The sequence below is a fragment of the Colletotrichum tamarilloi genome (genome assembly GCF_030869305.1).
Source record: "Colletotrichum tamarilloi strain Tom-12 chromosome Unknown Scaffold_50.1, whole genome shotgun sequence".
NCBI lineage: Eukaryota > Fungi > Ascomycota > Sordariomycetes > Glomerellales > Glomerellaceae > Colletotrichum > Colletotrichum tamarilloi.
The window spans coordinates 3,512-25,016 of NW_026849433.1; the positions used below are offsets into that span (position 1 = coordinate 3,512).

General features: G+C 54.9%; 6 protein-coding genes across 6 annotated transcripts; 4 read left to right on the forward strand and 2 right to left on the reverse strand.

Annotated features, from left to right (window-relative positions):
* Nucleotides 1-474: 474 nt before the first annotated feature.
* CTAM01_10583 (SH3 domain-containing protein) lies at nucleotides 475-4,097 on the forward strand (the record flags this gene model as incomplete). Its single annotated transcript, XM_060526598.1, has 5 exons — nucleotides 475-502; nucleotides 819-1,384; nucleotides 1,436-2,018; nucleotides 2,071-3,980; nucleotides 4,035-4,097. 5 exons carry the CDS (start codon nucleotides 475-477, stop codon nucleotides 4,095-4,097), a joined length of 3,150 nt encoding a protein of 1,049 aa, XP_060378693.1.
* A 940-nt stretch (nucleotides 4,098-5,037) lies between these two features.
* CTAM01_10584 (alpha-L-rhamnosidase A) lies at nucleotides 5,038-7,423 on the forward strand (the record flags this gene model as incomplete). Its single annotated transcript, XM_060526599.1, has 2 exons — nucleotides 5,038-6,011; nucleotides 6,223-7,423. The coding sequence occupies 2 exons, from the start codon at nucleotides 5,038-5,040 to the stop codon at nucleotides 7,421-7,423; spliced, it is 2,175 nt and encodes a 724-aa protein (XP_060378694.1).
* Nucleotides 7,424-8,593: 1,170 nt separating this feature from the next.
* CTAM01_10585 (uncharacterized protein) lies at nucleotides 8,594-8,900 on the forward strand (the record flags this gene model as incomplete). The annotated part of the gene is made up of 2 exons (XM_060526600.1): nucleotides 8,594-8,701; nucleotides 8,790-8,900. The coding sequence occupies 2 exons, from the start codon at nucleotides 8,594-8,596 to the stop codon at nucleotides 8,898-8,900; spliced, it is 219 nt and encodes a 72-aa protein (XP_060378695.1).
* A 1,896-nt stretch (nucleotides 8,901-10,796) lies between these two features.
* Nucleotides 10,797-12,764, reverse strand: CTAM01_10586 (aminotransferase class I and II; the record flags this gene model as incomplete). The annotated part of the gene is made up of 1 exon (XM_060526601.1): nucleotides 10,797-12,764. The coding sequence occupies one exon, from the start codon at nucleotides 12,762-12,764 to the stop codon at nucleotides 10,797-10,799; it is 1,968 nt and encodes a 655-aa protein (XP_060378696.1).
* Nucleotides 12,765-16,832: 4,068 nt separating this feature from the next.
* CTAM01_10587 (uncharacterized protein) lies at nucleotides 16,833-17,135 on the reverse strand (the record flags this gene model as incomplete). The annotated part of the gene is made up of 1 exon (XM_060526602.1): nucleotides 16,833-17,135. The coding sequence occupies one exon, from the start codon at nucleotides 17,133-17,135 to the stop codon at nucleotides 16,833-16,835; it is 303 nt and encodes a 100-aa protein (XP_060378697.1).
* Nucleotides 17,136-17,890: 755 nt separating this feature from the next.
* On the forward strand, nucleotides 17,891-20,555 carry CTAM01_10588 (acetoacetate-CoA ligase; the record flags this gene model as incomplete). The annotated part of the gene is made up of 3 exons (XM_060526603.1): nucleotides 17,891-18,106; nucleotides 18,640-19,217; nucleotides 19,292-20,555. The coding sequence occupies 3 exons, from the start codon at nucleotides 17,891-17,893 to the stop codon at nucleotides 20,553-20,555; spliced, it is 2,058 nt and encodes a 685-aa protein (XP_060378698.1).
* Nucleotides 20,556-21,505: the final 950 nt, after the last annotated feature.

A 21,505-nucleotide genomic window follows, 5' to 3' on the forward strand; every position in this document is an offset into this window, starting at 1 on the left:
CGGCACGCCTTACTCTACTCCGTACCTCTACTACTGTCACACACAGTCAGTAATTCCCACCTCCCTTCTCCAGACCAGACCACACCAGGCCAGACCACGCTACGCATACTCCGTACGCTTCGCCCATCCCATTCTCTTGGCAATTGCCAACCGCCCCAGCTTTTTTTTGGCACCCTCGCTCCATGATACACTTCCGAACCGTCCTCCATACGTCGTCTGCCGACCAGGGTCTCTCCAACGTACCAACTGACGGGTCCAAAGGGGGTTGGCTCGTCAAGCGCAAAGGAAAAATAATCCAGACGGAACTGTGAACGGAACGACCTCTTGTCTGCACTGCACACTCAACTGTGTATCCATACGCCGCACCACAACATACCACTTCACGACTCGAGTAATCCCGTCACAAAATCACAATTCCCACAACCTTCCCACAACCGTCTCGGCTGGCTGTGCTGGCCCACGACCTGATCCAACATGACGAGACCTCACATTATTCGCGCTGGTAAGTTTATGCGACCCCCAAACAACCGCGCCTGCGCCTGCTGCCCATTCCTCCTGTCGCACCACATAATTTCTCCCCCCAAACACAAAACTCCCCCTTTCCTACTCGGCTCTGGGTTTTCTGTGTCTGAGCTCTAGCCTGAACCCGTCTTGGTCTAACGGCTGGAACCGCGGACGATCAATTTCACAGAATTCCTCCCACCCCCCTTTGGCCAGAGCAAGAGGAAGAAGGAAGGAAAAAAAAAATAAACTCGGCAGCTTTGTTTCTTTGCTTGACATGTCACGCTGACCATTGGCCTCCTCTGTCGCATTCACAGACACCATCGATCTGCAAAACCCGGAAGCACCCTCAGCGAAAGACCACAGCAGGGCGCCCAACGGCTCGTTCGGTCCGCACCAGGCCGAGACTCTTCGAGAGGTCGCCCAGGAATCCGCCGAAGATCAAGCGCGCAGCCCGAGGCTATCTTGGACCAACGCCGACGACGACGACATCTCCGACGAAGACGATCTCGCGGGAGAGGTCTCGAGGAAGCTGACTGGGAGCACAATGGACGACGCGAGCAAAAAACAACAGCAAGATGCGCTGGCTGTCGCACAAAATGGAGGTGTCTCGGACGACGGGAACATGGACGACACCGACGAGAGCATGGACGACGACGACATGATGGACAAGATTTCGAGTTCGCCCTCGATTGAAGATGGTGGGTACACTTCGATTATGCCTCCGCAATCATGGCCGCGTAGAGTCGACTCTCTACCCGCCATGCGAGATCACGCCTCCCCCGTTTCCCCTTCCTTCAGCGAGGCAAGGTCCTCTTCTCCTTATACCGAATCCCTTGAATACCTCCCAGCGCACCTCTCTTGGCAGCATAGCAAGGCATCTGTCAAGACATCAACCCATCATCATCATCTTCGCGGTGAGTATCCCGAATAGGATCGCAATACGACCGACGACGACGACGACCGATTCGACGGGGAACAGTATACCGACGAATATTATGACGACGAACAAAACGGCGATGAATGCAACGACGGGCTTGACTGGCAGGAGGAAAACAGCAGCAATTATGCAGCCAAGTTTGACTTGCAGAGTGTTGCACAGCATGGACCCATTGTGGTTCGTCCGCTTCGCGTGCGGAAAACTGGAGAACCGGTGTACGACGACTTTGCGCAGCGGCGTGCCGAGATGGAGAGGGCAGAAAGAGACGAGGCAGTTGGTGGACTTGACGATGACGGCATCCCGCTTACGATCCCATACGAACCCTCTATTGATGATGAAGATGATGATGACGGCGATGTTTCTCTTGTTGATGATTCTAGGTTTATTGCCTGTGGCTGGGGCAACGAGTGCTTACACGAACCAGAGGACATCGATTTCGAATTCGTCTACGCGTTGCACACCTTTGTCGCAACCGTCGAGGGCCAAGCAAATGCCACCAAGGGCGACACCATGGTGTTGCTGGATGACAGCAACAGCTACTGGTGGCTGGTCCGTGTGGTGAAGGACAGCAGCATTGGTAAGGACCCTTTGAGCGTTGTTCAAAGAGCAGCTCCTTACATGAACAATAGGCTATCTGCCGGCAGAGCACATTGAAACGCCGACCGAGAGATTGGCGCGCTTGAACAAGCACAGGAATATAGACGTAGTCGCTCCCTCCATGGAAGAGATGAACCTTTCTGACTTAGATCAGCTTTCCGCTACAATGCTCGGAGATCAGTCTGGGGAAAAGTCCAAGAGCACCTTCAAGACTGCTCTGAGGAAGAAGAAGAAGACGGTCGCGTTCGCTGCCCCGACTTTCGTCGATTACTCTGACTATGATTACTCCTCGGACGAGGACGAGGTCGACGAGCTGTTCTCTCAACAACAGGGTGCTCAACAGCAGCAGCAACAGCAGCAGCAGCAGCAACAACAACAAACGTCGCAACAGGCAACAGAGGAAACGATGGATGACGATACGGCCAAGGTGGAGCCCCTCAAGCCAAGGGCGACAACGAAGGAGGTCAACGTTGCGGAACCGACGAAGAAGGAGGAGGCACCCGAGGATGACTCGAAACGTGACAGCGGCGAAATCTTCGAAAAACCAGAAGGTCCCAGTAGGTCGAGGAACGGCACCGTCAGGAACACCGACTCTTTCTTTAAGGACGAAACGGTCGAGACCAAGAAGATCACGCTTACGCCTAACTTGCTTCGTGACGACAGCGGGTCGCGACCCTCGACAACGGAAAGCGTCCAGGTCAAGCAACGGCCAAGTTTGGACAAGATGGACAAGGAGCTGCAGCCGGATAAGAAGGAGGACAAGAAGAAGAAGGACAAGAAGGAGAAGGAGAAGAAGACGAGCACCATTCGGAGTTTTTTCTCGCGTAAGGACAAGAAGAAGACCACGGACGACGACGATGAGTCTTTTGGCAAGAGATCGATGGATATCGTTACAGAATCTCAGGACCGAGAGAGTCGCGAAAGCCGTGAGAGTCGGGAAGAGGAGCCGAAGGAACCGTTGTCCCCGAGAGGCGATGGCCCCCAACGGAGCACAAGCAAGCTCCAGAAGCAACAGCCGAGAGTCGAGCCGTCTCCTGCGAGACTCAATGGGGCGGCAACGCCGCAAAAGTCTGCTACCAGGGAGCTTTCCGAATTCATTTCCTCCGAGGGCCGCCCTAACAACGTCTCGAACGTACCTCCCGCTTCTATGCGCATTGTGGAGGATGATTCTTCGGATCCAGAACTCTCTGTTCAACAGCAGCGGATCAAGTCTCCAGAGACGACTCGATCACCGCCCCAAGAAAAGTCGACCCTATCCAAGATCATCCCGTCGAGGAGTGGCAATAGTGAACCGAAGCCGCAAAAGGTCACCAAGGCGAAGTCTCGAGTTGAACTTGATGACTTTGACTCTTCCGGGGAGGAGGTTGAGTCTGCCGAGCCACCTGTGCAGCAGCAGGCACATCAGATTGTCAAGGAAGAGAAATTGGAACGGCCTTTGCCTGGCGCCTTCCCTGACAGCTACATGAGCAATTTGAGTGCTGCCAGCGCTCAGACGGATAAGACAATTACTCCTACGCAATCTCAACAGCCTCAGCCTCAGCCTCAGCCTACCGCTGTTGAACGCGAAAAGGATAGACTTTCCGAATCTCCCGTGCAAGTGTCGCCGGTCACTTCGCATAACCCTCCTGCGCTCATGGTGGATACTTCCAGTCAAGAAGGCCACTCGACGTCACCATCGCCAGAGCTCATTGACGCTGAGGAGGCAGGCAGACATCGCGCTCAAGATTCGATGACTGCCAGCTCAACATCCACGGGTGGCAGCACTACCGGTAGCAGCTGGAATGATGCGAAGCTTCGGGCATTTTTCGATTCGAGCTCGGATATCCGAGATATGCTGGTCGTTGTTTACGACAAGAGCGAGGTGGCGCCTGCTGGACCGGAACACCCCGTCGCAGGCTCTTTGTTCCGCGAACAGAATGCCAAGTTGGCGGAAATTACAACAGTAAGTCGAGATACACAAGGAGTTCCGTGAGCTTTCGAACTGACATTTGTATAGCAACTTGACAACATGCTTGGCGACTGGCTGGCACGCAAGCAAAGACTTCGAGGCACTGTATAAGGCCTCTTTACGATCATCATGTTTAACAGACAGCGAAAGTGTAAAATACCTTTCTTGGCTTTTTGACGGCGTCCTGGTACAGGCGGTGGGATTGAGAAGGTTTATGGATTGATGGACGACACATTGAAACATGGTCGCTGATATGAACCTTAGCGCCATGGATACTTTGCGCGCGCGTATGCATTTCGCAGTTGTTACTTCTTCTTGAGATGCGTGGACATACCAAGGTCTTCACAGAGGGGTGTCTTGAGCTACCTCGAAACCCTTGTTTTTTCTTCTCTTCCTTTTGTTTAGAGACACGATGCCCACTCGGAGCGTCGTGGCATGGACATGGACACTTTGCATTGGGGTCATCCATCGCGCCGCTGGTGTGGCATTGAGGCGATAGAGACAGTTGAGACGCAGTGCTGTCTAATACCATTTGATTGTCTGTCTTGAAGTTACCAGGGATTCTTGTTGCAACTGAAGAAAACGACAATGTGGCATGTGCAAAGATGAATGTGATCAAATACTCCCATCTAACGCTGCGGAAGCACGTATTAGGAACCTATAATTCCGTGCTGTACGTAGTATGGATTTGGTGGAATTGAGACTGGCTCAGTGTAAAGATGCGAGTCCCTATCGTTGGCCGCGGTCCGCAATGGGCTGGGGTTGTGGATTCAGCCTACCTACAGCCAACTGCCGTTCGTAGATCATCCGATCTGGGGAAGCGCCGGGCGGGACCCCGCATTCCGCATTCCTACCCGCGCCGACCTTAGTCCTCCTCGACTCGTATGTTCACTCAACTTATTGCTCATCCATCAAATTCATCAAAGCACGTTGCTCATTCATTTTCTCATTTCTCTTTTCTGTTTCGAAAGCCCATTCACTATTCGATTAGACAGATTATCAAGCAGCCTACGTCATTGACACTCGCTCCTCCACTCATGACGAAGCCGTAATGCCGAATTTATGGACAATCCTCTTTGCATTCGTAACCGGCCAATGGGATGTCATAAACCCACATTGGAGAGGCAGCAGCACGCCTCGTGATGAGTCTATTCGCCGCGAGGAGGTGCCCAGCTGGCACCGACATGTCCGGGCGAGCGAGTCCAGGACGATTTACCCGGCGCGGGTGATTCCCGACCTCACGCGCGGCGACGTCGCTAATCCGTCGGGATTAATCAACGGCGAAGGCGGGCCCACGGTCTTTACTCGTGACTCGGCGGGAGATGAGGCACCCTCCGTGACGGTCGACTTTGGACAGAATACTGTGGGTATTATTTCAATTTCCTTTGCCGGGTCGTCGTCCTCGTCTACTTCCGGAACCGTGGGTCACGAAAACGATGAGAGAAAAGACCAAGAGGACAGCAGCAGCAGACCCGGCATCAGACTAGCCTTCTCCGAGACACTACAGTTCCTGAGCAACGTCAGCGACTTCTCCCGCTCCTACAACGGCGACACAATCACACCCGGCAGCGACCAAATCGCAGTCGCCAAGGACAACTACACCTGGACCGCGAAACACGGATGCCAGTATACCAACGAACAAGGCAAAGGCCAAGTCTGCGCAGACGGCCTCCACGGCTTCCGCTACCTCCGCATCTACCTCGACGCCCTCCCCTCCGACGCGCCGCACACAACCCCACAAGGCCAGGTCAATATCTCGTCGCTGTCCCTAGCGCTCTCGGCCTACCACGGCACGCCCGGTACCTTTCGGGGCTGGTTCGAGTGCAGCGACGAGGAGCTGACGCGGTGGTGGTTCGACGGGGTGTACACCAACGACCTCTGCGTCGACGAGTTCCGCGGCGCCGAGGACGCGGAGCCCCGGGGCGCGGCGAGCGAGACGCTCGAGGGGAAGATTGTGCTGCACGACGCGCCGAAGCGCGATCGCGATCCGTACGTCGGGGACCTGGCGGTCGCGGCGCTGACGGGGTATGTTTCGCATGGGAATGGGATGTTGAGCGAGGCGAGTAGGAATGTATTGGTGGATTTGGCGGTTCATCAGAGGGGTGATGGGTGGATTCCGCCGGCGAGCATGTGAGTTTTTTTTTCCCCATCTTCTCTCCTTCATTTTTCTTCTTTGTACTAGACGCTGCTTAAGCCATTTCACCTGGGAAACTAATGCTTGGGACGGGATGTGAAGTATGAACTACACGCTTCCCTTGTTCGACTACCCCCTCTGGTGGGTCGTCTGCAGCCACGACTACGTCTGGTACACGGGCGACGTGGAGTACATCTCAACCTACTACGCCAACCTCGTCGCCGTTCTAGACGGATGGTACGTCTCCGTCACGGACCCGGAGACCGGGCTCGTGACCAAGGGCCTGAATGGTACCTCGGGCTACGGCGACTACGCTTTCCTGCCGAGACAGGGGCCAGTGACGTACTACAACGCGCTCTACGTCTTCGCGCTACGCCGGGCCGCGGAAATGGCGGCAGAGATAGAAAAGGAAGGGGACGCAGAGCGGTGGGTAGCGAGGGCCGACGACGTCGCCTCCACGCTGGCCAGACGCAACTTTGACACGGCGAGGGGCGCGTTCTGGGACGGGACGGACGGAGCCGGGGAGTTTGTGGCGGCACACGCGCAGGACGGGAACAGTCTCGCCATTCTCGCTGGCGGCGTGGTGGACACGAGTACGGCGAGGGGCATCCTGGCGTACTACGCCGGCGCCGCGTCACGGACCTACGGGAACGCGTTTTACGACTCGGATGCTGTGGGCCAGGGGTTCAGTCAGCGGGTGTACGCCTTCATCTCCTACTTTGAGATGGCGGCGCGGTTCGCGTCCGGGGTCGGGGAGACGGCCGTGGAGGAGATGCGGAGGTTGTACGGGTGGATGGCGGGGCAGGATTCGGGCGTGACGTTTTGGGAGGGGATCGGGGGGCCGGATGGACGGCCTTACGAGGACGGGTTCACGAGTATGGCGCACGGGTGGTCTACGGGTGTTGTGCCGCTGATGAGTGGGTATGTTCTCGGGGTGAGGCCTACGGGGCCTGGGTTCCGGACGTGGAGTGTTATTCCTGAGGTGAGCGGGTTGAAGTGGGCGAGGGGTGTTGTGCCGACGCCCGAGGGGGAGGGGATCCGGGTTGAGTGGGAGGACTTTGGGACGGGTGAGGGAGTGCAGTTTAGGATTGTTGTGTGGGCTGCGAGGGGCACCAGGGGCGTTGTTGGTGTTCCTGTGAGGGTGAGGGATGTGGTTGTTGATGTTGGCGGGAGGGTTGTGTATCGTGGGCGTGACGGGGTTGGGGCGAGGTTTGAGGGGGAAAAGGTTTGGGTTGAGGTTGAAGGGGGAGATGGTGTTGATGGGGTGGCCATTTCTGTTCGACTTGTCGAGGAAGGTTTGTGAAGGGTGAATGATCAATCCCGTTGCCTGCCCCGAACAACATGCCAATCCAAATGTGGCAATAGTCCCCACGATCGTCAATCAGGAAGTGATTAATTATATTGACTGTAAATTGGCGTTGTAGGAGGAAAGCTTGACCGGAGAGTTAAGCAGTACCAAGGCCCCCGGGTACTTTGATAGTATCGTGAACCCACTCGAGTCAACCTAATTTAGACTTCTTCCAGACTCAAGGGAAACTCCACTCTCTAAATTGTAGATCTCTTCTGTACTATGTTACCCCGTGCTATCGGGGCCCCCGCGGACCGCTTTCAGACCCAACTACTCATAGATTCACCGGAGCCTCGCCGCCTACGACCGACCCGCCCCGTCTCCTGGTAATCCGCCAAGACTTCACGATGGAGTCACTACGGAGGCCTATTTACATTGACTCAGCATCAATACTCACCGTCTTTCCAAGTAATGTGACAGGCCTTCGGGTAATGTGCTAGGTTTTCCTTAAACCGACCCGGACGCGGACTTAAGCCTCATTCACAGGTCGCGGAGACTCCGACAAGCTGACGTCCTAGACGCTAGAACCTCTTCACGATAACTGCATAAGGAGTCATGTGAAGTATTTGTTTTTTTTTTGTTTTTTTTTTCATTTTAGGCACTATGTGCGTAAGAAATCTCACCTTTTGCAAATGTCTCTGTACGTGATTGCCCTGTAATAGTGTATACTAGTATATACATATCTCTTTGACTGTATACTGTATGTACTAGGACCCTTCAACGAGAGTAGAGCTTTTGCTGAAAAAGGTCATGTGGAGTATAGACTCGAAAAGACACCGGGATTTACTCCATCACTGACACAAGTCAGGAGGATTGACTTCCGTATCTCTTCATTACCGGTCACTCTAACACGCATACCCCAAAGTTTGAGGGTATCCCAATGCAGAAATGGGCAGGCGAATGCATCCATTTGAGGATCTCGGTGGACGAACAAACCGGCGACTTTGAGGAGAACAGTAAGGCATCTTTGCGGGATATAACCATCTTCTGCGAGTCTCGATCGAATATAAATACAGCTGCCTCTTCCCCTTTCCTCAGACAATCATCAGCACAGAGACAACACCAGCTTCACTTCCGCATCCATCTTCGTCACCATCCCAAAGACCCAAGCCAATCCTCTTCAAAATGGTCCGCATCATCTCCGCCGCCGTCGCCTTCCTGGCCTTCTTCGCCACCACCGAGGCCTGCGCCGGTTGGTACCAGTGCAAGTACAAGGATGGAAGCCACTGCTGCGTACGTTCACAAACCCCTGGCCCCCTACTCTCGATGGTCTTGGGTAGTGACCTTCGGCTCTCGTACTGACTTGGGGTTCGATAATTAGGTGATCGACAGCAGCCTCGGCGCCGGCGGATGCCCTTCCAAGTGCGACGGCGGCTCCAAGTGGCCCGCGGAGTGCGTCAGCCAGACCACCGGCAACTCCCGTACTGAGTAGGTTTTGAGAGAAAAAAGAACACACCCCCGACTGAAGAGGGTAAAGAGGCTAACATGAGACGTGTAGGTGCGGCAAATAAATTGCTAAAACTGCGTGTTCATGGCGGAAGTTCGCAGTGGCTTCTCGGCTTCGTGAAGTAGAGAGCTACGGCGCTGTTCTCAAGGCCATTGGGGTTTTCTGCTCGGGAGGGCGATTGGACCCGACATTGGGGGGAAGGGGGCTTCGCTCTCTGTCTTGGATGAGAAAGATAGTTGGGAGGGGGTTTTTGGCTGATTTGCAAATTAGGGGAGGAATACGCTTCATCTAGATTTCTCAGGGGAGGGGTACAAGTAGATCAGTTTGCCAGGTATACGCACGGCAAACGGTTGCCGACCTGTAAAATACAGAGCACAAATCGAACCAGGTGTTCCGAGTACGGAGACATAAGAAGGGAGTTGTCGGATTTTCAAGGTGTCAATTGACGTTGTCCTCGCTTCCCGTATTGGAGGCGGACGGCTATATGAGTGGCCGTTGTCCTCGTGAGCTGTTCATCCTCGTTGCCACCAGTCAGAGAGCGACTGTACTGCGCAAGAAGTAGAGAGCTTCATCGGTGTTGCAAGATCATGTTGCGGGGCGCCAGCTTTCGGGAGACTGAAGCCCGTTTGATGAGACCTGGACTACGATTGCGTAGACGTAGGTGTATATAACTTGCCCACTCCAACGAACCTTCTGAAACCCCTGGAATAATTCCTGATCCTATACGTAAAGACGGATTCTCCCACTCGCTTCTTGAAGATGCAGAGATTGAAGCTGTATTCCCACCAAGCCACTTGCCCTGGATATAATCCCAATATGGGGCTTTCTGGCTTGACTCGAGTAGATCTTTCTTCTTGCTGTTCTTCTAGACCCAACTATTTACATACATGGCAATATGGATAGTGTCTAATTTTCGGTTGCTTGCAGACATTCCATCGCGGACCTCCATCTCGAAGCCTCAGATCAAGCATAACCCATAGGTCTTGTTTACACTGGGAAAAAAAGACTATAAACACTTGTATGATGACTCGAACCCAGAGCTCAACAAAACAAAATAAGCCACCGGGGGTCGAGTCCCTTTGTGTGTGGTTGAAAGTGATCAGTCGCAACTACTGCACCAGAAGTCTCCTCATCCGATGGTCCTAGGAGGACGAAAACAGTTTTCTCATATGCCTACCTACGTTCCAATAGTGGAGCCTGTCTTCCGGAATATACGCCGCCCTTTCTCTATGTATATTCGCATTCCCTACTTCCCGTCTCACCTGTACAATCATACATACTGTTCTTCAAGCGGGCCATTGTGTGGTCTGCCGACGGCTGTGGGGTTGAGAGTTTTCAGCTGCCACGACTTCAACATTAACCCGAGTCCTCTTATCAGTGTTTGGGCACTCAGCACTTGGACATCCAATATATGGATATAACCACGGGGCTGATAGGCATCCCCTCGACATCACCAGCAAGGGTACACATGCACTGCAAAGTTTGTATATAATCTCCAATGAAGGATATGTGCATTACTCTAAGGTACCTTAGTTGTCGTCTATATTGTTCAGCTCTTGAGAGCCTAATACTACTAGTTATGTTGGTACGGTGCCGTGGCACATGAATTCGTTCGCTGTTCCGATCATTACTCCCAAAAACGCCAAGGCCATGCAGGCTCCCCAATCAAGGTATAATAGATACTCGACAGTTGATTACACAGGTATCATGCAAACAGGTCGAAGCCGGCAGAATTGAACACAGGGCACCAAACTCCCTCTTCCACCCTAGACGTTGCCTCATCGTTCCGTCCAGTCCGCGTCTCGTCAATGGCCAGACCCAAAGGTCCGAACAGTCGTGAATCTTTTCTTTGCTAACTCCAAATTTGGAATGACTCTTGCTTTACCGAAGGCGCATCTTGGCATCCTGAACTCCACGAGCGATGACATCCTCGAGCTTCCAGCGGGGAGCCTTGTACATGCCCTCCGTGCCGTTCGCCTTGCGCCACTCAGCTTCCGTCTCGGGAGTGATGCCTTCGGGAAGAGGCTCCTGTCCGCCAGCAATACCAGTAGAGAATCTGATCTGAAGTTGATCGGCAACCTCGTCAACGGCAGCCAGGAGTCTGTCAAGATCCTCCTTGTTGTGGGCTGAAGAGACGCAGAATCGGACACGCGAGCTAATAAGAGGCGTTGCGGGGTAGCCGACAATAACGACGGAAATCTTGCGCTTGAGCATGGCGTGACTGAAGGCGGGCATCTTTCCGGGGTTGTAGAGCATGACGGGGATAATGGGGGAATCATCGTGACCGTAGACGATGAGACCGAGGCGCTTAAGACCGAGACGTAGGTAGCGAGAGTTGAAGGCAATACGTTCCAGGCGCTCAGCCCCCTGGCCGGGGCAGAGCTCGCCGGTGATCAAACGGAGAGAGGCCAGAATTTGCATGAGGACGGAAGGAGCAGGCGACTCGCCAAGAGTGGTCGCGGCGTTGGAGCTACGGAGCTTGTCGATGATGCTCTTGTCAGCGGCGACGTAGCCACCATTGGCACCGAAAGACTTGGTAAGAGTGCCCATGAGAATATCGACACGGGCGGGGTCGATACCGTAGTAGTCGCAGACACCACGGCCACGAGGCCCGACGGCGCCAATGCTGTGGGCCTCATCGATGAAGAGGTAGAACTTGTACTTGTCCTTCAATGCCATGACACCGGGGAGATCGCACATGGTGCCCTCCATAGAGTACAGACCTTCGACGGCAACCAGGATCTTCTTCCAAGGGCGGTGGGTGCGGGGCTGACCCTGAGAAATGGCCTCCCGAAGCTTGCGCTCGAGATCGACGACATCGTTGTGCTTGAAGGATGAGATGACTGCACCGGAGAGACGAGCACCGACTCTGATGGAAGCGTGGTTGAGCTCGTCAGAGAGAATGAGGCAACCCTTGGAGACGAGGGCGGGGAACGAGCTAGCGTTGGTGACGAAACCCATGGAGAAGACCATGGAAGCGGGCTTGCCGACGAAGCTGGCGATTTCCTTCTCGACCTCCAGAGCCAAGTCCGAAGTACCGACATCAGCGCGGGGGCTGCAAGTGCTGAGAGAGTATCTCTTGACGCATTCCTCAACAGCATCGGCACAAGGGCCCTCCGACTGCGCGAAACCAAGGTAGTTGTAGGAGCTCATGTTCAATGTCTCGGTGTGTGTGCCAGTGTAGTTGTAGGTTCTGTTGTAGTCTCTAGACTCGCGATCCATGAGGGTAATGTAGCGGCCGGGAACGCCGGTGATGGGTCGTGCGAAGCAGTCGTCAATGCGCATCTTCAGACGACGAACGTAAAAGTTGTCAAAGTCCTCGTTCAAGGGAGCGTATCCATTTTGGGGCTTGAGAGCCTGGTAATGCTTCTTGTCGCCGAAGCGCTTGCCAAAAAAATCGCGGGCGTGGCCGAAGAGAATGAGAAGCAGGTAGCTGATGTAGGTAGTGAGGATGTAGTAGTAGGGCGGCTCATCGATGATGGGCGGGTCCAAGGGCTTGCCATCGTTGGACTTGCTCACGTATCGGTGGGTAGGGTGAAGGAGAGGACCGAATTGAGCATCGAAGCGCCTCTTCTTCTCCGTCTCGACGGCTGAGGGAGGCGAAAAGAGGGTTGTAGGGGGGTCAGTGGTGTCGGGCTCGCCAGCGGTGGCAGTTGAGAGCGAAATTGTAGGCAGGGAGATGGTGGAAGGGGTGATTTGGGTGGACGAGATGTTTTGCTGCTGCATGGCGAGGAGAGCTTGCTGGGCAGTCTGGTGGTCCTTATCCTTAGCGCCCTTGGGGGAGGTAAAGAAGTTGGTGATGCGATTGCCGGAACGAGAAGGTCTCCTTTCCTTCTCGGAGAGCGGCATGGCGGGTGAATGAGCGTTGGAGAAGGGATTCGCAATTCTACGGGGCATTGCTGAGAAGCGCGTGGCTGTCTATGGCCGACTCAGTGGCGATTGGAATAGGGGTATTCGAAGTCTGCAATGGAGCAGGAAAAGACCGAATTGAGGGAGAGAACGAGGACGAAGCTGTTTTCCTTGACGAAACCGAGAATTGATGCGCTGTGAAGAAGAAAGACGATCGGTCAGCACGAAATGCAAGTCTGACGGGAGGCCCGGATGTTGTGGAAGAGATAACAAAAATGGTTGGTGGTTTGAGAATTAGGGAAATTGTCGGTCAGAGTGTCAGTGGCGCACCCGCGGTCGCAGGCACAGAGTAGGCGACCACTAAGATGAGCGCGCTAGAAGTGCGAATAGCCAAGGGCTCACCTCCGACTTCTTGCGGCGGTTTGATGGAAGCACGAAACAAGACACAGATGAAGCGCTAACAAGACGCTTGGGGGAGCCACAGAGGCTATCGAGGCGCCGGAGTCCTCGGATTGGGTTGTTTTTGGAGGAAAGGTGACGATGATGATGATGATGATGAATTAACGGTCAAGCACTCACCAAGAAAGGCTTTAAGCAGCTGGTGCTCAAGTGGCCGAAAGTTGGAGGTTGGATATACAGTCGTGTAGGTCCGAGGAAATCTTTTTTTTTTTCTCTTTGGCGACTTCTTTTGCTTTTGCGATTGATCAAGTTGTGAGAAAGCAAGAAGTTGAGGAGGCGAAAGCGAAAAGGGGGTTAGGGGGGCGCGAGAGAGCAACGAGGATGCAATTAAGAGGTCGTGGCTCTGTAGTGGCTCAGGGCGAGAGTTCCAGGTTTGGTGCAAATATGAAGAATGGGGTTTCCCGTTGAGAAACAGAAGATGCAGACGGCAAAAGGTGGTGAACCGAGCAAGTCTCGCAGAATTTGTAACAGCTGCAAGGGGCTGCAACTGCAAGGAGTGAGTGCTGAGGAGGATGGAAACTCGGGAGGGAGATTTGTTGGAGATGGCGGGAGCGAAAGAGGAAAAGGCAAATTGTCGATTTCGGCTTGTCGCGCGATGGGATTGGACCGTGATTTTAGGTAAAATTGGTGCGGGTGGGTGCTGCAGCTGTTGCACTGAGGTGAGGCGCGTTGATGAGCGATGAGCTAAGGTACTTCGTAAGGTACGGAGTACGTAGACGCAGTGATGAGGTAAGGACCTTGAAAGTGAGGTGACTTTTTTCGAGTGTGTTGAGAGTCGAGACAGGCAACCTGGAAAGGTACCTTACTTGGTGGCCTAAGTATCCCAACGGCGAAAAGCAGGTGACGAGGTACCTATGGCGTCGAAGTGGTGTCTGGACCTCTCTTCTCGATCGATGCAGGCCTGCGATTGGTCTGCTGTCGGGCTGTTCGGGAAGGCAGCTCCAGAGTCCAAGGGAAGGTTAGGACGGGGAATGAAAGGAAGGAACCACAGGATAATGTGAGCTTGGAGAGGAAGGAAGGGGAAGAGGAAGAAGGAGAAGAAGAAGTCTGAAAAGGAAAGAGGGCACAAGTTGGGAAATAAAGGCAATGACCCTGACGAGGAAGGAAGAAGAAAAAAACACAATACGGATAATGCAGAGGAGATCCACGACGGTGAGGAAAATTACCGCGTGGACGGGCTGTACCTTACTGTGTAGCATCCGTGCCTTCCAGGTTGTATGACCCTAGTACGACAGCATGTTATCAAAAAGGTACTTTTGGAATGCACATAATAAGGTGCAGCCTCAAAGTATCTTCCCCCCCATCCCGTTGTGATGATTAATGGGGCTCTCTGCCCACCGCGCAACTCATGTGGAAGCCGCGATGCGAGTGACTTTTCTTCCTCTCTTCCCCGTTAGCGCGTATCATTTCAATTTCGAGGATCGACTCCCAGGTCTCATTCTCGCACACCTCGACGAGTCTTTTTTTTCTTGTCTTTCTTCCCGCTTCTGACCCCTGGCCTCCCGACACGTCCGGGTTGCCCGCTGTTCGTCTTTCTATTGCACGGTCCTTTTTTTCTTTCTTTCTTTCTTGTCTTGCCTCCAATTGGCCTGTCTCTCTATCCGTACCTCGCCTAGAATTCCTACTGTTAGACTCACGATGATCGCTCTCTTGAACACGCACATAGATATCACACACCAGCATTTGGCCCCCTAGCCCAACCGCTAATGCCTACTATGCTGCTTGCCTCTGACATTCAAGCGAGGCTTACAACTTTTGGCTCCTGATCATCCTTATTCTTGGATTTTCACTCAATGTCCAAGTGTCAGACCCCCTGTGCGGGCCCTTCCACAAGCAACGACACAACGAATACTCCGTACCCTACCTGATATCCACAACCTTGTCTGCTATGCTCCGGCCAGTCTTCGCGACTAACAACTCACCTCATTTTACGGTTTGCGGCTTGCGGCTTGCCTTGCTCTGGCCGAACCACGTTTGCTGCATCTTTGATCCACTACCATATCCACCCACCCAATGTGATCTCGGCTGTTGGGCAAATCCCGCCTGGCCCCGGCGCGTTACTCAACTCGGCACCCATCCAGTCAACCATTGGCACCAAGCAGCAAGCAGGAAGCAACCATCAGATCACGCGCGGGAAAAGGGGGAGGGGCGAATCGAAGCCTGACAGGCTGCCCGGACGACACGGCCGAGACGGACGCACCGGACTCTCGATGACTGATGATCGGACAATTCTTTCTTTGCAGTCGCCGTCCCTCTTCCAAGGACCAAGATTCCCTCACCCGCCTTCGCTCTCGGATGCTCTGGAGTTCGCAACCGCTCTAGCATCAAGCCATGCCGCCATTGAGCATTGGCATTGCTTCGAGGCATAGTCATCCGCTTCTTCGTCTACCCGACCATGTCATCAAAATGCGACCCTCGGTATCCTGTACTAGTCCAGCCTACGCAGATCCCGCGAGGCTTTCACTGCTCCACGTCCCAAGCTCTGCTGTGCATGACGGGAAGAGCTGAGCTAAAGAGCTTCCAAGTTCCCGCCAGTGCCGTTAACCTGTTCTCCCCCGGCTATTGCTACCACTACAGGACCCTGTCGTCGCACAATTCATCGTCCAACGGCCCGCCTTTGGCCAAACAGTCAGAATTCACCTTCACCTCCCGCCGCCCTATCCATGGTTCCAAGTTGAGTCGCCTGCCAGCCTTGCTAAGCCAGCGAAGCACTTCACCATGGAACCCCCTTGTTCCCATACTTGTCGACAGCCCTCCTCCTCACCTTACGCCGTCCGATGAATTGTCTGGAAGGGTCAAAGTGACGTTATCACCAAAATAGTTGCGTTGGACGTGTCTTTCCGGCAATGCATTCGACACAATGCATACAGCTATTTGGCCCATCTCTGCCCAACTCAATGCTGTTGTCAATACCCTCGTCCACTAGTGCCTTGGACATAATGGAGCATCGTTTGCCCTGCCAGTCGGCTTCACCGACGGTTCAACAAGTGACTTGACCCCAGCAAATCAAGGCACTCAAGGCACTCACTTGGCTGAACAGTTTCTACGTGAGGTCCCATCGCATAACCATATTCTGCGTGCACAGGGCGCCCTCGACTTTGGCGATGGAAGCAAGACGTTGCAGAAGGCAAAGAGAGAGAAAAGCAACCAAGGCGCTCGGATGGCCAGTTGGCAATGGGTCGAACGAACCAGAGGCGCAGCGCATGTCTCGCTTTTTTGACCGTTGACTTGGGACACAACGTTGGGTAACACGAGCTCGAAATGGGACAGCACGAATGGTCATTTAATTCGAGACTCGAATTTCCATCAACGGCTTGACGATATGCCGTTGCTTCTTTGTTACACGTTTGTATTCTCCGCGACCCTTCAATCTTCAATAGCAGTCATCGACCCACCTGCAACGTACGGCATATCGGCTAGTCTCCCGAGGCCTTGGTGACATTTGTTGGCCATCTCGATCTCTTCGATGACCGAATCGCGTGTTGCGGTTTCGCCAGATTATGATACTAGGAATCTTGGGTGCGGCCAATGACATTTCACACAATCTCCCGTCTGCAGTGCTTGTTTACCCGTGTAACAAGGTCCTCGACTGTGGGATTGTGTGAGCTGTCACTGCACCATCTTTGATTGAGGCCCGTCGACTTGCAGGCTTCTCCCCAGCATTGGGTCCCGTTCTGAGACGTCTTCCCAGTCCGCTTGGACAACGTTATCGATATGAAGCGACAGCGATAGCGCAACACTGATCGAGTCCAACGAGACGCATCGAAGGGGAGGGTAGAGGAGGGGGGCGCATTGGTGCACCAGCCACAGAGCGGAATGGGCGAGTCTCTGGGTTCCCAATGCCATGAACGCCTCGCTCAAGTGCCTGAAGCCGTGAAGGTCCTTGCCAAGGTGTGCCCTGCATAGCCTCATGTGCCTCGATGAGCTGGACTGTGGGGAGCGTCTGCAAGTGCTCTGTTGTTAGTTCTAGAGCTTACTCCGTACACTACAGGCTCGCCTGTCGTACCAGTCTTTTTTTACCAGATGCAGGTACAGCGTCAAACAGCACGACTACTGTCCATGATCCACGGGTACCTTAGCTAAGGCAGAGCACAGTTCACCACGGTCCTCGTTCTCAGCAGAGCGTCCATGAACTGCGGTGTTTGAGATGTCGAGGTTCGTCAAAGGTTCTCCGAAGACAAGAACAGGCGAGCAACGAGCCATGACCGAGCTCCAATGCGAAACGGAAGCACAGTCAGCTGGCCACACACAGTATCTGAGAAAAGAAGAGTTGATGTGGAAATTGGACCAAGCAGACTAAGCTGACGATGAGCTGCTTGCCCTCCCTCGCCGATGTGCGGTGCAGCAGATTCCACCCCCACCCCCGGACTCCGGTCCAGCAGATTGTTCTGGTACTGCGTCCTCAACCCTTTTTCGGAATCTTCCTGCGGAACTGCATCCTCGGATTGCGACGGCCCAACTCTTCTCCCTCCACTCTGGCCGGAATCTCTCGACTCTCACTTTGGCGCGGTGCTGCACACAATTTTCGAAAACATTTTCTTCCCCCTTTTTAACTTGACCACCATCGTCGCCGTGATACCCAACATCTAGGTCCCATTTTGAGAGCACCGACTGCCTCTTCCGTCTCTCATCGTCTCAATTCCCTCCAATTCATCAATCCGCCCAGCATGACCATCACCAGTGTCACGCGCAACGAGCTCTGGCGGCACCCGGACCCCACCTCGACTCCCATGTGGGCGTTTCTTCTCCGGGTGAATCAAAAGTATGGACTCGAACTGGCAGACTACCCCGGTCTCTACAAGTGGTCCGTCGAAAACGTGGCAGAGTTCTGGGAGGAGGTCTGGCATTCTGTGGGCATCACCGCCTCTAAGCCCTTCGACAAGGTACGCTGGGCCAATGCTAGTCGTCAACTCACCCCAAACTCAACTCAACCTCATCCTCTATTTGCCCTACTTATGCTTGGCGCGCCTTGACTGCCAATCTTGAAAGATAGCAGGCAGAAGGTAAAAGAGAAGGAGGTTGTGTGACATCAGTCTGAGAGGAAGGGCTCAAACTCTACGCGAGTGCCAGAGACAGCGAGCAACAGCCAGAGGGAGACACCATCAAAGTCGCCAATGCCATCCATGGTCCTCACCAGTGTCTTGAACCCTCGTCAGGACGCCCATCAAGAACCTTGATACTGCCTCGAGTGAGGCGGACAGCTATGTGGTCATGGCATACAGCTTTTGCATGACCATCATCCCCGAGCAATTGAGTCATGCCATGAGCCATTGTCTAGCCCATGGGAATGCCGATTTGCCCATCTCAACGCCTTCCCCCTCCTATACCGGCGCCCGTGCTGCCCCTCCAAAGATCACCTCAATCTCACTTTTCCCAGACCAATAGCTGATCCGGCCCGATGGGCCAACGCCCTTAGGTCCTGCCGCTCAACGCGCCCATGTACCCGCGTCCAGGCTTCTTCTCAGGAGCCCGTCTCAACTTTGCCGAGAACCTGCTCTTCCCCGCCAACGTCGCTGTCGACCCCACATCCGTCGCAGCCATCACCACCACCGAACTCGGCCCCTCCGTCTCCACAACATGGGCCGAGCTCCGAGACGCCGTCCGCCGATGCGCCGCCGGCCTCCGGGCTCACGGCGTTAAGCCCAACGACATTGTTGCCGGCTTCGTGTCCAACCACGTCCAGGCCATCATTGCCGCTCTCGCTGCTGCCTCTGTAGGCGCCATCTGGACTGGTATTAGCCCCGACAATGGTGTCAGCGCAGTGTTGGACCGTCTTGCGCAAATCGGGCCCAAGGTCCTCTTCGCCGACAACGGCACCGTGTACAACGGCAAGGAGTGGAGCAGTACCGACAAGACGGAGGAGATCGTCAAGGCCCTGATGCCTGAGGGCCTCGAGCTCGTGATTGTCATCAACAATGTTGCATGCGACCTTGCCATTGACGGCCTGAGAGCAACAGGCGTCGCAGTTGATGAGTACGAGTCGTTCCTCCAAAGGTCAGTCATCATCAACGCCTGGAAAAACTCACCAGAAGCCTCTTTACTGCATCCTGCTAACATCTTCACCCAAGCTCTCCCGATGAGCCTCTCAAGTTTGAGCAGCTTCCGCCTTCACATCCTCTCTACATCCTCTACTCCAGCGGCACCACCGGCCTGCCAAAGGCCATCGTCCACACCGCCCTCGGCACCCTCATCCAGCACAAGAAGGAACACGCCCTCCACGGCTCCCTCACCGCAAAGTCCCGCATGCTCTACTACACCACAACCTCGTGGATGATGTGGCACTGGTCCGTCTCCGCCCTCGCCGTCGGCGCCACTCTCGTCCTCTACTCGGGCTCCCCCTTTAAACCCCACGGCCACCTCTCCCTCCCCCGCCTCCTCTCCGACCTTCGCGTCACCCACTTCGGCACCTCGGCCGCCTACCTCACCGCCCTCGAGGCCAACGCAGTCTACCCCGTAAACGAGCCCGGCATCGACCTCTCCGCCCTCGAGGCAATCTACTCCACCGCCAGCCCCCTTCCGCCCTCCACCTTCTCCTTCGTCTACAAGGCCTTCCCCGCCAAAGTCAACCTCGCCTCCATCACAGGCGGCACAGACATCATCTCCCTCTTCGGCGCCCCCTGCCCCCTCCTCCCCGTCCGCGTCGGCGAGATCCAGTGCGCGGGCCTCGGCATGGCCATCCGCGCCGTCGACTCCCTCTCGGGCGACCCCCTCCCGGACCCAACCCACCCAGGCGACCTCATCTGCATCCGCCCCTTCCCCTGCCAGCCCCTCACCTTCTTCGGCACCGGAGGCGACAACAAATACAAAGCCGCCTATTTCGAGCGCTTCGCCGACGTCTGCGGCGTAAAGGGCGCGGTGTGGCACCACGGCGACTTCATCAAGATCCCCAACCCGGCCACGGGCTCGCTCGTCATGCTCAGTCGCTCCGACGGCGTCCTCAAGCCCGCGGGCGTGCGGTTCGGGTCCGCGGAGATTTACAACATCCTGACGCGCTTCTTCGCCGCCGAGGTGGAGGATGCCGTCTGCGTCGGGCGCCGGCGCGCCACGGACGCCGACGAGACGGTGTGTCTGTTCGTCGTTCCCGTCGCGGGCCGCGCGTTTGACGACGAGCTGAGGGGCAAGATTAAGAGTGTGATTCGGAGGGAGTTGAGCCCCAGGCATGTTCCTGGTGTTATTGAAGAGGCTGGCGGCGGGATCCCCAAGACGGGGAACGGGAAGAAGATCGAAGTTGCCGTCAAGCAGATCCTTTCCGGCATGGACGTCAAGACCAACGCCAGCGTCGCTAACCCCGAGGCCCTGGAATGGTTCCGCGCGTGGGCCGAGACGCACTAGAGTCTTGCGTCCACATATTTGACTCACCCGCTCGTTTCTTGCGTGCTACCCGTCTCCCCCGCGGTATATCTTGTTTGAGGGTTGTTTAGAAGTGGGAACTATATTAATCAGGTACAAGGTCGTCATGGGAGGGATCTAGACTTCATGAAGGGGAAAAAGAAAATTGCAATGTTTGGGCATATGTTGATCCAGGGATCTGAAGCTAAGCTAGAAAACTTATATCAAGTGGCATAGAAATTGAAAACAGTTTGGATTGACCAGGCTTCTCCCTCTGTACCTGTACCATCGTCACCCAGTTCAACCGCGTTCATGACCAGATATTCATCTGATAGGAGAGAAAGGAAAAGAAAAAAAAAAAAACATGTTGCCGAGTTCTCGGATCTCAAGCCGGATCGGCTCCGCCCGCATCGGAGCAAAGCGCCGAAAACCTCTCTCTCTCTCATTGAAAGATCTCCGGGGATCCGCGCAGGCCGTGGGGGGGGGGGGGGGGGGAAGAGAAAAAGGGGGGGAACCTTGAGGTCTTCTGAAAACAACCCCCCCCCCCTGCCCCACCTCCCTCTCTGCTCAGGGGAGGCGCCCGGGGGGGCGCGGGGGGGGGGGGGGGGGGGGGGGGGGGGACAAAGGTAAAAGGGTGTGTACTTATATGGAAATGAACCCCCACGCCTTCCAGTCTCGCCCTATCTCAGTTTTTCAGCCCCCAGCACTTACAGCCCGCCTATCCTACCCATCCCAAGAAGCTCCTCCCCTCTCCCCCCTTCGGAGCGGACCGAGTGGTCACAGGGGCCGTCCCGACAGTTTGGATACACCACACTGAGTTCGGTAGTGTGGTATGGAAGACTGACTGGGGGAAGGGGAGGGGAAGGGGGGGGGGCAAGGTTATGCTACAAGGTAGGCGTGAGAGAGAGGGCGTGGAAGTAGATCCGCATGTCCTTCCAATCCTTTAATCAACA